The sequence below is a fragment of the Nomascus leucogenys genome, chromosome 4 (genome assembly GCF_006542625.1).
Source record: "Nomascus leucogenys isolate Asia chromosome 4, Asia_NLE_v1, whole genome shotgun sequence".
NCBI classification, from domain to species: domain Eukaryota; kingdom Metazoa; phylum Chordata; class Mammalia; order Primates; family Hylobatidae; genus Nomascus; species Nomascus leucogenys.
In genome coordinates, this window is record NC_044384.1 from 94,339,014 (window position 1) to 94,355,634 (window position 16,621).

At 37.2% G+C, this 16,621-nt stretch overlaps 1 protein-coding gene across 1 annotated transcript in view; it reads left to right on the forward strand.

Moving 5' to 3' along the window:
* Positions 1–16,621, forward strand: part of DNAH12 (dynein axonemal heavy chain 12) — a 246,885-nt gene that overhangs the window by 183,207 nt on the left and 47,057 nt on the right. The window contains exons 58-60 of the mRNA XM_030810168.1: positions 973–1,165; positions 7,616–7,788; positions 12,666–12,806. Coding sequence (XP_030666028.1) covers positions 973–1,165; positions 7,616–7,788; positions 12,666–12,806 — 507 coding nt within the window. The remainder of the gene's footprint in view (positions 1–972; positions 1,166–7,615; positions 7,789–12,665; positions 12,807–16,621) is intronic.

Genomic DNA, 16,621 nt, shown 5'->3' on the forward strand with positions numbered 1-16,621 from the left:
TTTAATGGGGTTTTTTTGTTTTTTCTTGTAAATTTATTTAAATTCTTTGTAGATTCTGGATATTAGACCTTTGTCAGGTGGATTGATGGCAAAAATTTTCTCCCATTCTGTAGGTTGTCTGTACATTCTGATAGTTTATTTTGCTGTGCAGAAGCTCCTTAGTTTAATTAGATCCCATTTGTCAATTTGTGTTTTTGTTGCAATTGCTTTTGATGTTTTTGTCACGAAATCTTTGCCTGTGCCCATAATAAGGATTAAAGACTTAAATGTAAAACCCCAAATATGTATTATTTTTCACCTGGGAGGGCTACTAGTAAAGAATTGCTTCTGGAAGGAAATCTGATTTCACTTGAATCTGAATGTAACATTATCAAGTGGCCTAGTAAACGAAATCAAATTAAAAGTGAAAATATGTAACCATGAAGTGTTTCTTCCAATATTTAAATCCCACTTGTAGAGTGTCCAATATGGAACCATGTTGTAACATACTCTATTCCATGGTAGACTGTTATTTTGAAGTTTCATCCCATTTTTGTTTGACATAAGTGTTTTGACATAAGTGCCAGTTTTTGCTTTTCACTTAGTCAGTTTTGTGACCAGTCATCCTTTCAATGTTTGCCACTATAGAAAATATGATGAAAATGAAACTTAGTGATGACAAAATCAAGAAATAGATAAGAAGTTCATACTTTGAGTTTCTTACTCTTGCATACCAGCTATGCCATATGGATAAGTCTAATGTATTCTTAGACACTGTGGCGCATGTTATTGCCACATTTTACGTGTATACAATTAATGCTTTTTGCTTGAACTTCTCCAATAGTTATGTGTGTGAAAGTATTTTTCCCTTAAAATAAAGCAATTAATCACCTTAGTTTGTGTTTGATGTCTACAAATTTGTGATATGTAACACTTAGATATAAATTTAGATAAAATACTACAAATTTGGACTAAACATTTCTATCTTTTTAGACCAGAATTAGAAGAGGAACGAAATGCCCTTATTCTTCAGTCTGCAGCTAACAAGAAACAGCTGAAAGACATAGAGAAAAAAATTTTAGAAACATTATCATCATCAGAAGGAAACATTTTAGAAGATGAAAGTGCAATTAAAGTCTTAGACTCTGCCAAAATGATGTCCAATGAAATAACAAAGAAACAGCAGGTGAAAAAAGAATCCTAGAAATCTTTTGATTTAAATCTTAGTATTCTTAAGAAATCTTAAGATCCTGATTTGCTTCCGGTCCCCAAGGAAGGTGCTAGAGTAGCCTTGCTGGAAAGGAAAAAGAAAATGATAAAATACCAAAACATAAATTTAAACTCATAAGAGAATATCTTACTGTTAAATTATTTACAACCTGGTCTGATCTATATGGTATCTATACACAGAAGAACTAAATTTGGGATGAACATTTTAAAATATATTTATTATTATTGGATAGGTAAGGTATTATTAGAAGTATAGATAGGTATTATTGGATAGGTAAGGTATTATTCGAAGTATTGGGTAGGTATTATTATTCGATAGGTAAGGTATTATTAGAAGTATCGGATAGGTATTATTATTGGATAGGTAAGGTATTATTAGAAGTATTGGATAGGTATCCAGTTTCAGCTTTCTACATATGGCTAGCCAGTTTCCCCAGCATCATTTATTAAATGGGAGTCCTTTCCCCATTTCTTGTTTTTGTCAGGTTTATCAAAGATCAGATGGTTGTAGATGTGTGTGGTGTTATTTCTGAGGGCTCTGTTCTGTTCCATTGGTCTATAACTCTGTTGAAACTGGATCCCTTCCTTACACCTTATACAAAAATTAATTCAACATGGATTATAGACTTAAATGTTAGACCTAAAACCATAAAAACCCTAGAAGAAAACCTAGGCAATACCATTCAGGACATAGGCATGGGCAAGGACTTCATGACTAAACACCAAAAGCAATGGCAACAAAAGCCAAAATAGACAAATGGGATCTAATTAAACTAAAAAGCTTCTGCACAGCAAAAGAAACTACCATCAGAATGAACAGGCAACCTGTAGAATGGGAGAAAATTTTTACAATCTACCCGTCTGACAAAGGGCTAATATCCAGAATCTACAAAGAACTTAAACAAATTTACAAGAAAAAAATCAAACAACCCCATCAAAAAGTGGGCAAAGGATATGAACAGACACTTCTCAAAGGAAGACATTTATGCAGCCAACAGACACATGAAAAAAGTGCTCATCATCACTGGCCACCAGAGAAATGCAAATCGAAACCACAATGAGATACCATCTCACACCAGTTAGAATGGCCATCATTAAAAAGTCAGGAAACAACAGGTGCTGGAGAGGATGTGGAGAAATAGGAACACTTTTACACTATTGGTGGGAGTCTAAATTAGTTCAACCATTGTGGAAGTCAGTGTGGCGCTTCATCAAGGATCTAGAACTAGGAATACCATTTGACCCAGCCATCCCATTACTGGATATATACCCAAAGGATTATAAATCATGCTGCTATACAGACACATGCACACGTATGTTTATTGCGGCACTATTCACAATAGCAAAGACTTGGAACCAACCCAAATGTCCAACAATGATAGACTGGATTAAGAAAATGTGACACATATACACCATGGAATACTATGCAGCCATAAAAAATGTTGAGTTCATGTCCTTTATAGGGACATGGATGAAGCTGGAAACCATCATTCTGAGCAAACTATCGCAAGGACAGAAAACCAAACACTGCATGTTCTCACTTATAGGTGGGAACTGAACAATGAGAACACTTGGACACAGGTTGGGGAACATCACACACCAGGGCCTGTCATGGGGTGAGGGGAGGGGGGAGGGATAGCATTAGGAGGAATACCTGATGTAAATGGCGAGTTAATGGGTGCAGCAAACCAATATGGCACATGTATACATAAGTAACAAACCTGCACATTGTGCACATGTACCCTAGAACTTAAAGTATAATTAAAAAAAAAGTATTGGAAAGGTATTATTATTGGACAGGTAAGGTATTATTAGAAATATCAGATAGATATTATTATTGGATAGGTAAGGTATTATTAGAAGTATTGGATAGGTATTATTGGATAGGTAAGGTAGGCTACTTGGGTTCATTCAGGTTTTAATTGACTCTTCTCCAGAAAATTGAATTTGAGAGCTTGTCTTACCTCTGTTTCTGATTGGAGCTCTTGGTGGAGGTAGTTGCTAGTTGATTGAACAATAAGGGATTCTAGGAATAAATAGAGATTCTTAGACATTAATTCCATCATTATCTTGTCATTTGTCGGGAAGACAGGTATGAGAGTTGAGGGTGGCAGGTGGAGGAAAAGAGGCAAGTAGTCTACAGCCAATAATGGATTTATTGCAAGTTCACCTAGCAGAGCTGAATGAGAGGTACATATATATATATGTGTATATATATGTATATATGTGTATCTATGTGTATATATGTGTATATATGTATATATGTATATATGTATATATATAGTGTATAGTGTATATATGTGTGTATATATAGTGTATAGTGTATATATATAGTGTGTATATATACAGTGTGTGTGTGTATATATATATATGTGTGTGTGTGTATATATAAGTATATATATTTTTTGAGACAGAGTTTCACTCTTGTTGTCCAGGCTGGAGTGCAGTGGGCGTGATCTCAGCTCACTCCAACATCCACCTCCGGGTTCAAGTAATTCTCCTGCCTCAGGCCTCCTGAGGAGCTGGGATTACAGGCGCCCACCACCACGCTGGGCTAATTTTTTTGTATTTTTAGTAGAGACAGGGTTTCATCATGTTGGCCAGGTTGGTCTTGAGTTCCTGATCTCAGGTGATCCACCTGCCTCAGCCTCCCAAAGTGCAGGGATTACAGGCGTGAGCCATCGTGCCCGGCCCTGAATGATATTTTTATATTACTTCTCTTTTTATAGAATAATACAATGTTATAAGCAGAAAAGGCGTTAGCAAGCAGTTATTTTTTGCACTTCATAGTTGAGAAAACTAGGGCCCAGAAAGGTTGGCTGAGGCCCAAGTTAACACAATTAAATGGTGTTACAGAATGACTTCTGTAAGCTAACATTATTGATCTTCAGTCCTTTCGGTTTTCCTTGGCCCACCCAATGAATTACGTGCTCCTTCACTTTAGGGTAATTGAAAAATAAAAAGAAACCTAAACAGAGATTGCACTAATTACTCAGCATCTCTGCACTGCCCCCCAACCCCACAATGCACCCTTGCTCTGGGACAGAGGATTTTTTGTTGTTGTTGTTGTTGTTGTTGATGATGATGATGAGACAGTTTCACTCTTGTTGCCCAGGCTATAGTACAGTGGCGCCACTTGGCTCATTGCAGCCTCCGCCTCCCGGGTTCAAGCGATTCTTCTGCCTCAGCCTACCAAGTAGCTGGGATTACAGGCATGCGCCACCACACCCAGCTAATTTTGTATTTTTAGTAGAGACGGGGTTTCTCCATGTTGGTCAGGCTGGTCTTGAACTCCCAACCTCAAGTGATCCGCCTGTCTTAGCCTCTCAAAGTGCTGGGATTACAGGTGTGAGCCACCATGCCTGGCTGGACAGAGGACTTTCTAAAAGTCTAGGCACCCTTCCCTTTTGGATAGATTTATTTTGCATGAATGTGATTGTAATCATTCTTTCTGGTCACTTGTACTATTTGGTGTTTTGTTTTGTTTTGGGTTTTTCATCTTGTGGGAGCCAAAGGAATAGGGTCTTAGAGTAATATTCTGTGGCAGCCCCCGGTCTGGGACCATGGCTGAGATATTCTGTAGTGTCTCCTTTCCCAATACCTGTCCATCAGAGCAGAACAAGCTGCTACTTGTTCCCTCACCAAACTAGTTTTCAAAGGGGAGAGAAGACAGGGAGCATTTAATGGCTTATTTCCTATTAAGACTCGAAGAGAAAGGGAGATATAATTATTTATTCGTTCAAGTACTTCATCTTACAGTGAGAAAAATATAATAAATGATAGGACCTTTCTGACTGGATCCCTTTGATCATTGCAGACCCAGTTTTAAGTTCATTATATGGTTTGAGCTAAAACATACTCTGTATCTGACCCTGACTTCTATTCTACCTTTCTCCACCCACCTAATATAAGAAAAAACATCTTCAGGGAAGGCTCTCCAACATAGTCAAAATCTACTTTTCCCTTTTCCCTAAACCCACAAGATTAAACAAACACAAACAAAACTTTACGAGTCTATTCTAGAGATTTCAAAGTTTACCCCTACTGCTACTCCAATGGTTTCCTGACTGAAGTTTAGTCTTTATTTTTGGAAAGTATTATATATATAAATATCACAGACCAGAAAAGTTTTACAAGTAATGAGTTGCCCTCTTTTAACATCTTAACTTATACTCACAGTATTTATTTCTTTTCTTTTTTTTCTTTTTTTTGAGGTGGAGTTTTGCTCTTGTTGCCCAGGCTGGAGTGCAATGGCGCGATCTCAGCTCACAGCAACCTCCACCTCCCACGTTCAAGCCATTCTTCTGTCTCAGCCTCCAGAGTAGCTGGGATTACAGGCATGCGCCACCATGCCTGGCTAATTTTGTATTTTTAGTAGAGACGGGGTTTCTCCATGTTGGTCAGGCTGGTCTCAAACTCTGGACCTCAGGTGATCTGCCCGCCTCGGCCTCCCAAAGTGGTGAGATTACAGGCGTGAGCCACTGCGCCCAGCCCACAGTATTTATTTCTTAGAAAATATCTTGTTCTTTGATTTTAGGCCATTAATGGTAAATGATTTTTAAAATGTATTTATATTTCTTAAGCCTAGCATTTCATGCTAAGGATTCAAGTTTAGCAAACACTGTAAGTATACATAGATCAAGCCATGGAATATGAATTAAATTATTATTTAATGTTTAAAAATTATGGCCGGGTGCAGTGGCTCATGCCTGTAATCCCAGCACTTTGGGAGGCCAAAGCAGGTAGATCACCTGAGGTCAAGAGTTTGAGACTAGCCTGATCAACATGGCGAAACCCCATCTCTACTAAAATACAAAAATTAGCCAGGTGTGGTGGTGGATGCCTGTAATCTCAGCTACTTGGGAGGCTGAGGCAGGAGAATCGCTTGAACCCAGGAGGTGGAGGTTGTAGTAAGCTGAGATCGTGCCACTGTACTCCAGCCTGGGTGACAAAGCAAGATTCCCTCTCTAAAAATAAATAAAAATTATATTTGCTGTTTGTTTCTGCTTACTATTGCTATTAATTGCAAAATGGCACTTGAATTGAAAGTCAAAGTTTAAATAGCAAAAGTTTAAGTGAGAATACTAAAATTATGCTTTCTTACATAAGATGTCATTAATTCCCATTGCCGATAACTTTGTTTTACTTATTTATAGTTAGGACTGAGATTCCAAACTTATTTTTAGTTCATTTGTGGTTATACAGTATAATTTTGGGGAAAGTTTGTTTGCAGGGAACAGGAACCCATTTGAATTAGCTAAAATAAAAAAGATACAAGGGAATAATTTATTTTCCCAATTATAGGACATACATCCAGACCTCAAGGATGAACGGAAGGCCTTAAGTTTCTGTGCTCTCTGTCTCTTCCTCTACCTCTGGGGCTGTGTGGTCATTCTGTGCTTCCCTCTACTCCATCTGAAGACCAATTTGTTTTAAGACTTTTGTATCTCTTCCTTCATATACTCATCTAGCATGTAGAAACCAACATGTAGAAAAAGTCCCACTACCTTTTACTCCTAATGCCAATGCCACCTAACTTCAGTTTCTGAGGCATTTAAAGTTAATTCTCCAGGGAAATTTTTGATTACCTTGTCTTGGATCTGGTTCTATCCCTGCCTCTTGATTAAATTAGCAACAAACAGGATTTGATATAAACATGACTACACAGGCATACCGTTCATCAGAGTCTGTGGATAGCATTACCAAAGAAGGAAGAGTGAGTTGGAATAGTGCTCAAAACATTTTTTCTATAGAATATCAACCTATCAGATTGATTTGAAGAGCTATTATCTTGGAGAACATTTTTCTTTGGGGGTTGAATATCTACAGCCGTTAAGTTAGAAAATTAAACATATGAGAAGCTAGTTGAAAAAGCATTCTTGTATATAAAACCATCAATCAAAAAATAGTTTTGAATACCTACTTTGCCAGACTGTGCTGGGTTCCACTACACAAGTTAACACCTTAAATATACACACATGTACACTTGCTCTCCACCCCTCTCTTCTTCTTTATCTCTGACCTGTTAAAATAAAAGAAGTTGAATGACTACAGTAGACACGGGTCAGTCAGTCAAAGAATAAGCAAAGCTTTCTTATTTGGTATGTCTCAAGAAAGAGATGATTGGTAGCTGATCATACTGTTAATCTAAAGTTTAAACTTGTTTTTTCTTTTTTCCTCTCTTGTTCCTCCTCTATTCTTCCCCTTTCCTCCTTCCCTAGTTCTTTCCTTCATCCCCTTTTGTTTTCTTTATTTCTGGCTTTTAGTATGATAAAGCCCTCTCTTGTAAACCATACTTAAATTCATATAATGTTATTGCATTGAGATATATAAACTTCATTATATGAAAAGTGCATAATTAAAATACTCTTCCTATTTCTTAATCTTGCTTTTTCTGTTCTCCTAGATTGCAGAAAAAACAGAACTCAAAATAGCAGAGTCTCGAGAAGGCTATAGACCCATCGCCAAACACTCATCAGTATTATTCTTTAGCATTGCAGACCTGGCTAATATTGATCCCATGTATCAGTACTCTCTCACATGGTTTGTGAACCTTTATATCAACTCTATTCATGACAGGTAAACATTTTCTCGCTTTATTCATCTTCCCGAGATTGGATTTTCACAGCCCTTTCCATTTAAAAAAAAGTAAATTTTTAAAAAACTTATATAATGTATATCTATTACAGAACATTAAAAGTGTGGAAAAATGGCTGGGTGCAGTGGCTCACACCTGTAATCTCAGCACTTTGGGAGGCTGAGGCAGGCAGATCACTTGAGGTCAGGAGTTCAAGACCAGCCTGGCCAACATGATGAAACCCCATATCTACTAAAAATACAAAAATTAGCAGGGTGTGGTGGTGGGCGCCTGTAATCCCAGCTACTCAGGAGGCTGAGGCAGGAGAATTGCTTGAACTCAGGAGGTGGATGTTGCAGTGAGCCGAGATGGCGCCCCCGCACTCCAGCCTGGGCAACAGAGTGAGACTGTCTCAAAAAATAAAAATAAAAAATAAAAAAGTGGAAAAATGAGAGAAAAAAAAGACATATGAAAGATAATCAAAACCTCCTTTCTCTTTTAAGTTGTTGTTTCACTGCTACTCAAGATTTAGGCATGGAGGGATTAACTTTAGTTTTTTTCTTCTCTCTTTTAAATATTTCAGTGAGGCAGGCACGTGATTTATTTTTTCTAGCAACTCTAGTGTATCTTTCTCCAAGCTTGAGGTCTCTAAAAGGCTTCAGTCCCACATTTCTTTTTTATTTTATTTTATTTATTTATTTATTTATTTTTGAGACAAGGTCTCACTCTGTCACCCAGGCTAGAGTGCAGTGGCACAATCACAGCTCACTGCAGCCTCAACCTCCTGGGCTCAAGTGATCCACCCACCTCAGCCTTCAGAGTAGCTGGGACTACAGGTGCACACCACTATGTCTGGCTAATTTTTGAATTTTTTTGTAGAGATGGGGTTTCACCATGTTGCCCAGGCTGGTCTCGAACTCCTGGACTCAAGAATTCTGCCAGACTCAGCCTCCCTAAGTGCTGAGATTACAGGAGTGAGCCACTGCACCTGGCCCCACATTTCTAATAGTTTTCTAGATATTTGCACTTTAATCACTTAATGAATGTATGCAAATTTTGGAGTCAGACTGGAGTTGGGGATTATACCTCAGTTCTGCCACGTACTAGCTGCATGCCTACAGGCAAGTCTGTTAATGTGAGGTAATTGCCTCAATTTTTCTTATCTATAAAATTGGGATAATAATAGTACCTACCTTGTGGGTTTTTATGAAAATTAAATGAGATAATATTGGTAAAGCATTTATAACAATGTCTGGTATTTAGTAACTGCTGTACTTGTTAAGTAAAATAAAAATATGACTTGAGCCAATCCCGTATGCTGTGAGAAATTTCTGTGTTGGCTCTTGGTAGAATAACCTCTGCTGAGTGATTGAAATCCCTTCTCAGTTGGGATTTGGAATTTGAATTTATACAACCCATATGATGAAGGAAATTCAAGTTAAAGAATTGACATAAAAATGCCAATATCAAGTTTTGGTGAGGATGTGGAATAATTGGAACCCTCTTACACTGCTGGTTGGATTTTAAAATAATGTGGCCACTTTGTAAGTTCTTCAAAATATTAAACCTAGATTTGCCATATGACCCAGCAATTCCACTTCTGGGTATATACCCAAAAGAATTGATTGCATATGTTCACACAAAAACTTAAAGTTTAAAAAAAAATTAGGCATAAAATACTATATTCAAGTTACTTGGGTTAGTTTTTCCCCCTTCAACATGTGATGTTATTCATGTGAAATACAGTTAGGTTCATTTGTTTATGTTTCATTTTAGGGTTTTTCTTCATCTTTGTTGACTTTAATTTTATTATATGTTTGAGTACATAAACCATTAATGACTCCAAAATTCAATCCTGTACAAAAAGATCTACTCAGAGAAGTGTCAATACCACCATCCCTTCGATCCCATTCCCATGGTCCTATGTATTACTTTTTAAAAATCAAATTTTTAATTTTGAGTTAAGTGTAGATTCACATGCAATTATGAGAAATAATAAAGATCTCATGTACCTTTTACCCAGTTGCTCCAATGGTGACGTTTTGAAAACCTGTAGAACAATATCACAACCATGATAATGACATTAATACAGTCAAGATACAGAATATTTCTACCACCACAAGGATCTCTGTCTTCCCCTTTTTATAGCTATACCCACTTCCTTTCCATCCTTACCCTTCCGTAACCTTTGGCAACCACTAACCTGTTCTCCATTTCTGTGCTTTTGTTACTTCAAAATTTTTATATAAATGGAATCATATGGCATGTAACGTTTTGAGATTGGCTTTTTTTACTCAGCATAATTCTCCAGGGATTCGTTCAAGTTGCTGTGTGTATAAATATTTGGCTCTTTTTGATGGCTGAGAAATAATTCATAGCATGAATTTACCACAGATTAAAATTGTTTAATCATTTACCTGTTGAAGGACTTCTGAATTACTTCCAGTTTGGGGTTACTATGAATAAAACTGCTATAAACATTCATGTACATGTATTTGTGAATAGAAATTTTTATTTCTCTGAGTTAAATACCCAGGAGTGCAATTGCTGGGTTATGTAGCAGTTGTTTGTTTAGATTTTTTTTCTTTTTTTAGCAAACAAGACGTAGGGTTTATTGAGGATTCTTTTTTTAAACTTTTAGGTTCAGGGGTACATGTGCAGGTTTGTTGTACAGGTAAACTACATGTCACGGGGGTTAGTATACAGATTATTTTGTCACCCAGGTAATAAGCATGGTACCTGATAGGTAGTTTTTTGACCCTCACTGTGCTCCCACTCTCCACCTTGGAGTAGGCCCCAGTGTCTATTGTTCCCTTCCTTGTGTCCATGTATACTCAGTGTTGTAAATGAGAACATGTGATATTTGGTTTTCTTTTCCTGCATTAGTTTGCTTAGGATAATGGTCTCCAGCTCCAAAGAACATGAGTTCATTCTTTTTGGTGGCTCTGTTGTATTCCATGGTGTATGTGTACCACATTAGTTTTATCTAGTCTATGATTGACAGGCATCTAGGTTGATTCCGTGTCTTTGCTATTGTGAATAGTGCTGTGATGAACATACCCATACATGTCTTTATGGTAGAACAATTTATATTCCTTTGGGTATATACCCAATAATGGATTGCTGGGTCAAATGGTAGTTCTAAGTTCTTTGAGAAATCTCCAAACTGCTTTCTATGGTGAACTAATTTACATTCCCACCAGCAGTGTAGAAGTGTTCCCTTTGCTCCACAACTTGGCCAGCTTCTGTTATTTTTTTGACTTTTTAATTATAGCCAGTCTGACTGGTGTGAGATGGTATCTCATTGTGGTTTTGATTTGCATTTCTCTAATGCTTAATGATTTTAAGCATTTTTTCATAAGCTTTTTGGCCATGTGTATGTCTTTTGAAAAGTGTCTATGTCCTTCTCCTACTTTTTAATGGGGTTGTTAGTTTTATGCTTGTTAATTAAGTTCCTTACAGATTTTGGATATTAGATCTTCGTCAGATGTACAGTTTGAAAATATTTTCTCCCATTGTGTGGGCTGTTTACTCTGTTGATAGTTTCTTTTGCTGTGCAGAAGCTCTTTAGTTTAGTTTTTAAAAATTTTTTAAAGAAAGTGACAGCCTGGGCAACATAGTGAAACCCCGTCTCTACAAAAAATACAAAAAAACTAGCTGGGCATGGTGCCATGCACCTGTAGTCCCAGCTACTTAGGAGGCTGAGATGGGAAGATTACTTGAGCCCAGGAGGTAGAGGTTACAATGAGCTGTGATCATGCCACTGCACTCCAGCCTGGGTGACAGAGTGAGACCCTGTCTCAAAAAAAAAATAAAGTGCCAAACTATTTTTTAGAATGGCTACATCATTTTATATTCCCATAGGTATTACATTTAAAAATTAAACTGAAAAAAATTGAAAGCAATATATGCTTATTGTAAACATTTTTTGGAATATGAGAATATAAAGAATATCAGTCATAACTCCACCCAGTAACTACATTTATCCATGTGTTTTCTGACTTTTTATGCATTTTTTTTTCCTTTTGAGACAGAGTCTCATTCTATTACCCAGGCTCGAGTGCAGTGGCATGATCTCACACTGCAACCTCCACCTCTCGGGTTCAAGCCATTCTCCTGCCTCAGCCTCCCTCGTAGCTGGGATTACAGGCATGTACCACCATTCCTGGCTAATTTTTGTATTTTTAGTAGAGATGAGGTTTCACCATGCTGGCCAGGCTGAATTTCTGACCTCAAATGATCCACCCACCTCAGCCTCCTAAAGTGCTGGGATTACAGGCAGGAGGCACTGCGCCTGACCTTTTCATGCATTTTTAAAATATGTAGATCTTTATCTAGATTTTATGCTTCTTAGGGCCGGCAAATGTTTCATAATTCTTTGTCTCTTACATTTCCCTCCCTAGCATAGAGCCTTACACTAATAGAGATTTAATAGGCTTTTTTTTTTTTAATTAGCTGATTGTTTTCAGTCACTTTGGGGCAGAATAAGATATTTAGGATTTGGAAAATAGAGAGATGGTGTAAACCATATTTCACTTTCTCCGAGAATTATACCCTACATTTTAAAACTTTTTATTTTAGAATACTTAGACTCATGAGAAGTTGCACACAGAAAAATACGTGCACAGAGGTTTCCTGTACTCTTCATCTTGCTTCTCCAGTGCTAGCATCTTGCCTATAGTACAACCGAGAAACTGACATTGCTACAACCCATAGAGCTTACTCAGATTTCACCAGTTCTACATGCCCTTGTGTGTGTATCTTTATATGTTTTTAATAGTGATACTTCCTTAAAATAAAAAGTGTATATGTTAATTCACGTTGCTTTTATTTTCTTAGTTTTGTTTGACAATACGTTTTCCTTCTTTTTAACTTTTAGTAACAAATCCAAGATTTTGGAAAAGCGCCTACGATATTTAAATGACCACTTCACATACAACTTATATTGTAATATATGCCGATCACTATTTGAGAAGGACAAGCTGTTATTTTCCTTTTTATTATGTGCCAATCTTCTTCTGTAAGTTACTTGCTTTTACCATAATTTATTTATTTTTAAAACCTCCCTGGAAAATCAAATCTGTAAATATGTCTTCTCACAGAAGTCTGTATTTTTCTTTGCTTAAGTCATGGTTTTGCTTGTGCATTTCACTGATAGCAATGGCCTCTATGATAGTATTGGTGTTTATTTAATTTTTAAAATTTATGTAACACAGAAAAGTTTACAGAGTATTAATATACAGTTCAACAAATTCTTACAAAGGGAAGATCTGGTGACGAAATAGAACATTTCCCCACCATCCTTGAAGCACTTGTACTCCTTTCAGTTACCACCTCCTTACTACCCCAAAAACTAACTACTATAGACTCATTTATAACACTGCAGATTAGCTTGACATATATATATATGTATATTATATATATGAATGAAAGCAAGTAATATGTATTCTTTATTCTTTTATCTGGCTTCTTTTCCTCAACATTACTTTTATGAGATTCATCCATGTGGTAGCATGAGGCTAGTTCATTTGCTTTGACTGCTTTACAGTATTCCATTATAAGAATACATTGACGTTTACCTGTTCTACTCAATGAACAGATGGGCTGTTTCCAGTTTGGCACTATTATAAGTAATGGTGCTATGAACAATCTTGTGTATAAATGTAGGGGCACATGTGCACACATTTCTGTTGGGAAGATGCCTAGAAAGAAAATTACAAATTGTTTTCCAGAATGATTGTACCAGTTTACATCCCATTAACAGAATTTGAGTGTTCCATTGTACCAGATCCCCACCAACGTTTTATTTTTGTTGGTTTTTTGTTTGTTTGTTTGTTTGTTTGTTTTGAGACGGAGTCTTGCGCTGTTGCCCAGGCTGAAGTGCAATTGTGGGATCTTGGCTCACCACAACCTCCGCCTCCCAGGTTCAAGCGATTCTCCTGCCTCAGCCTCCTGAGTAGCTGGGACTACAGGCGTGCACCACTATGCCCAGCTAATTTTTGTATTTTCAGTAGAGACAGGGTTTCACTATGTTGGCCAGGCTGGTCTCAAACTCCTGACCTCGTGATCTGCCTGCCTCGACCTCCCAAAGTGCTGGTATTACAGGCGTGAGCCCCTGCGCCCGGCCCCCACCAACATTTTATATTGTTGTTTTAAAAAAATCTATTTTGGTATATGATACATATTATTGCATTGTGGTTTGAATTTATATTTCTCTGATGACTAATGAAGTTAAACACTTGTTCATGTTCATAGGCCACTTGGAAATCTTCTAGTGTACTTGTTCACATCACTTGTCCATTTCTCTATTGGGTTTTTCTTAGTGATTTGTATGAGTTCTTTATATATTCTTGACACAAATCCCTTGACAATTGTATGTGACAAATTGGCACTCACTCTCTAGTTTGCTTTTTCTTTCTCTTAATGCTGCCTTTTGCTGAACACAAGTTCTTAATTTTAATATAATCTGATTTATGGTTCTTGCTTTGTGAAAACTCTTTTCACAGCCCAATATTATGAAGGTATTCTCCTATATAACCATCTGGAAGCTTTATTATGCCTTTCACATTTAGATGTACAACCACATGCAACTGATGTGTGTGTGTGTGGTCTAAGGAAATGTCAAATTTTCATTTTTTCCATGCAGCTCTCCACTTGTTGAAAAGAGTTGGCCTTTTCCCTACTGCTCTTTAGTACCTTCCTTGCCATAAATAATACATTCATATATCTAGATCTGTTTCTGGACTGTCTATTCAGTTCCATTAATGTGTATGTGTGTAATTAATCTTGATATCTGATAGTGTTTCATCTTGTTCTTTAATTTTTTATTTATTTCAACTGGTTTTTGGGGGAACTGGTGGTGTTTGGTTACATGAATAAGTTCTTTAGTGGTGATTTCTGAGATTTTGGTGCACCCATCACCAAAGCAGTGTACACTGTACCTAATGTGTAGTCTCTTATCCCTCTCCACCCCCCACACTTTCTCCCAAGTCCCCAAAGCCCAATGTACCATTCTTATGCCCTTATGACCTCATAGCACAGCTCCCATATATGAGTGAGAACATACAGTTTGCTTTTACATTACAGTAAGTGAAGCGAGTTACCTCACTTAGAATAATAGTCTCCAGTCCAGATGTGCTGGCCCACGCCTGTAATCCCAGCACTTTGGGAGGCCGAGGCAAGTGGATCGCCTGAGTTCAGGAGCTCAAGACCACCCAGGGCAACATGGTGAAACCCTGTCTCTACTAAAAATACGAAAAAATTAGCCAGGCATGGTGGCGCATGCCTGTAGTCCCAGCTACTCAGGAGGCTGAGGCAAGAATCAGTTGAGCCCTGGAGGCAAAGGTTGCAGTGAGCTGAGATAGCGCTACTGCATTCCAGCTTGAGCTAGAGTGAGACTCCGTCTCAAATAAATAAAGTAATAGTCTCCAATTCCATCCAGGTTGCTGCAGATGCCATTATTTTGTTCCTTTTTATGGCTGAGTAGTATTTTGTGGTATATATATATATATCGCATTTTCTTTATCCACTTGTTAATTGATGGGCATTTGGGCTGGTTTCATATTTTTGCAATTGCAAATTGTGCTGCTATAAATGTGTGTACAGGTGTCTTTTTCATATGCTGACTTCTTTTCCTCTGGGTAGATACTGAGTAGTGGGATTGCTGGATCAAACAGTAGATCTACTTTTAGCTCTTTAAGGAATCTCCACACTGTTTTCTGTAGTGGTTGTACTAGTTTACATTCCCACCAACAGTGTAAAAGTGTACCCTTTTCACTGCATCCACGCCAACATCTATTTTTTTTTTATGGCCATTCCTGTGGAAGTGAGGTGGTATCACGTTGTGGTTTTGATGTGCATTTCCCTGATAATTAGTGATGTTGAGCATTTTTCCATATGCTTTCTGGCCATTTGTATATCTTCTTTTGAGAATTGTCTATTCATGTCCTTAGCCCACTTTCTTATGAGATTGTTTGGTTTTTTTTTCTTGCTAATTTGAGTTCTTTGTAGATTCTGGATATTAATCCTTTGCCAGATGTATAGATTGTGATTATTTTCTCCTACTCTGTGGATTGTCTGTTAACTCTGCTGATTATTTCTTTTGCTGTGCAGAAGGTTTTTAGTTTAATTAAGTCCCATCTATTTATCTTTGTTTTTGTTGCATTTGTTTGTTCTTCTTTTATACAAGAGTGTCTTTCTTATTCTTGGATCTTTGCATTTCCATATAAATATTAGCATCATCTGGTCAAGTCCAAAGTGGAAAGATACCCAGTAATATGCTGAAGTTTTGATGAGGAGTGCGTTGAAACTGTAAATCAGTTTGTGGAAAATTAACAATTTCACAATATTGGGTGTTTCAATCTAAGAACATAGTATGTCACTCCATTTTCCTTAGTCTTTTTCATTTCACTCTATAATGTTTCATAGTTTTCTGTATCTTGCCCATCCTTTTTTTGAAAAGGCTTTATTTTGTACAGCAATTTTAGATTCACAGCAAAACTGAGCAGAAGATAGAGATTTCTTATATACAACCTCCTGCACTAACAAAACCCCTTACCAGAGTGATATATTTGTTAGAATCTATGAGCTTGCATTGACATATTATTATCACTCCTAAGTAAGTTCATAGGTAACATCAGGCTTCACTCCGGGTATTATACACCTATCAATTTTGACAAGTGTATAATGTCATATATCTATCATTATAGTTTTACTGCTCTAAAAATCCTCTATGTTCTATTTGTTCAGCCCTCCCTCCCCTCAACCCTGCCAATCACTGATTCTTTTGTTATCTCCATGGTTTAGTTTTGTCATTTCCAGAGGGTTATATAGTTG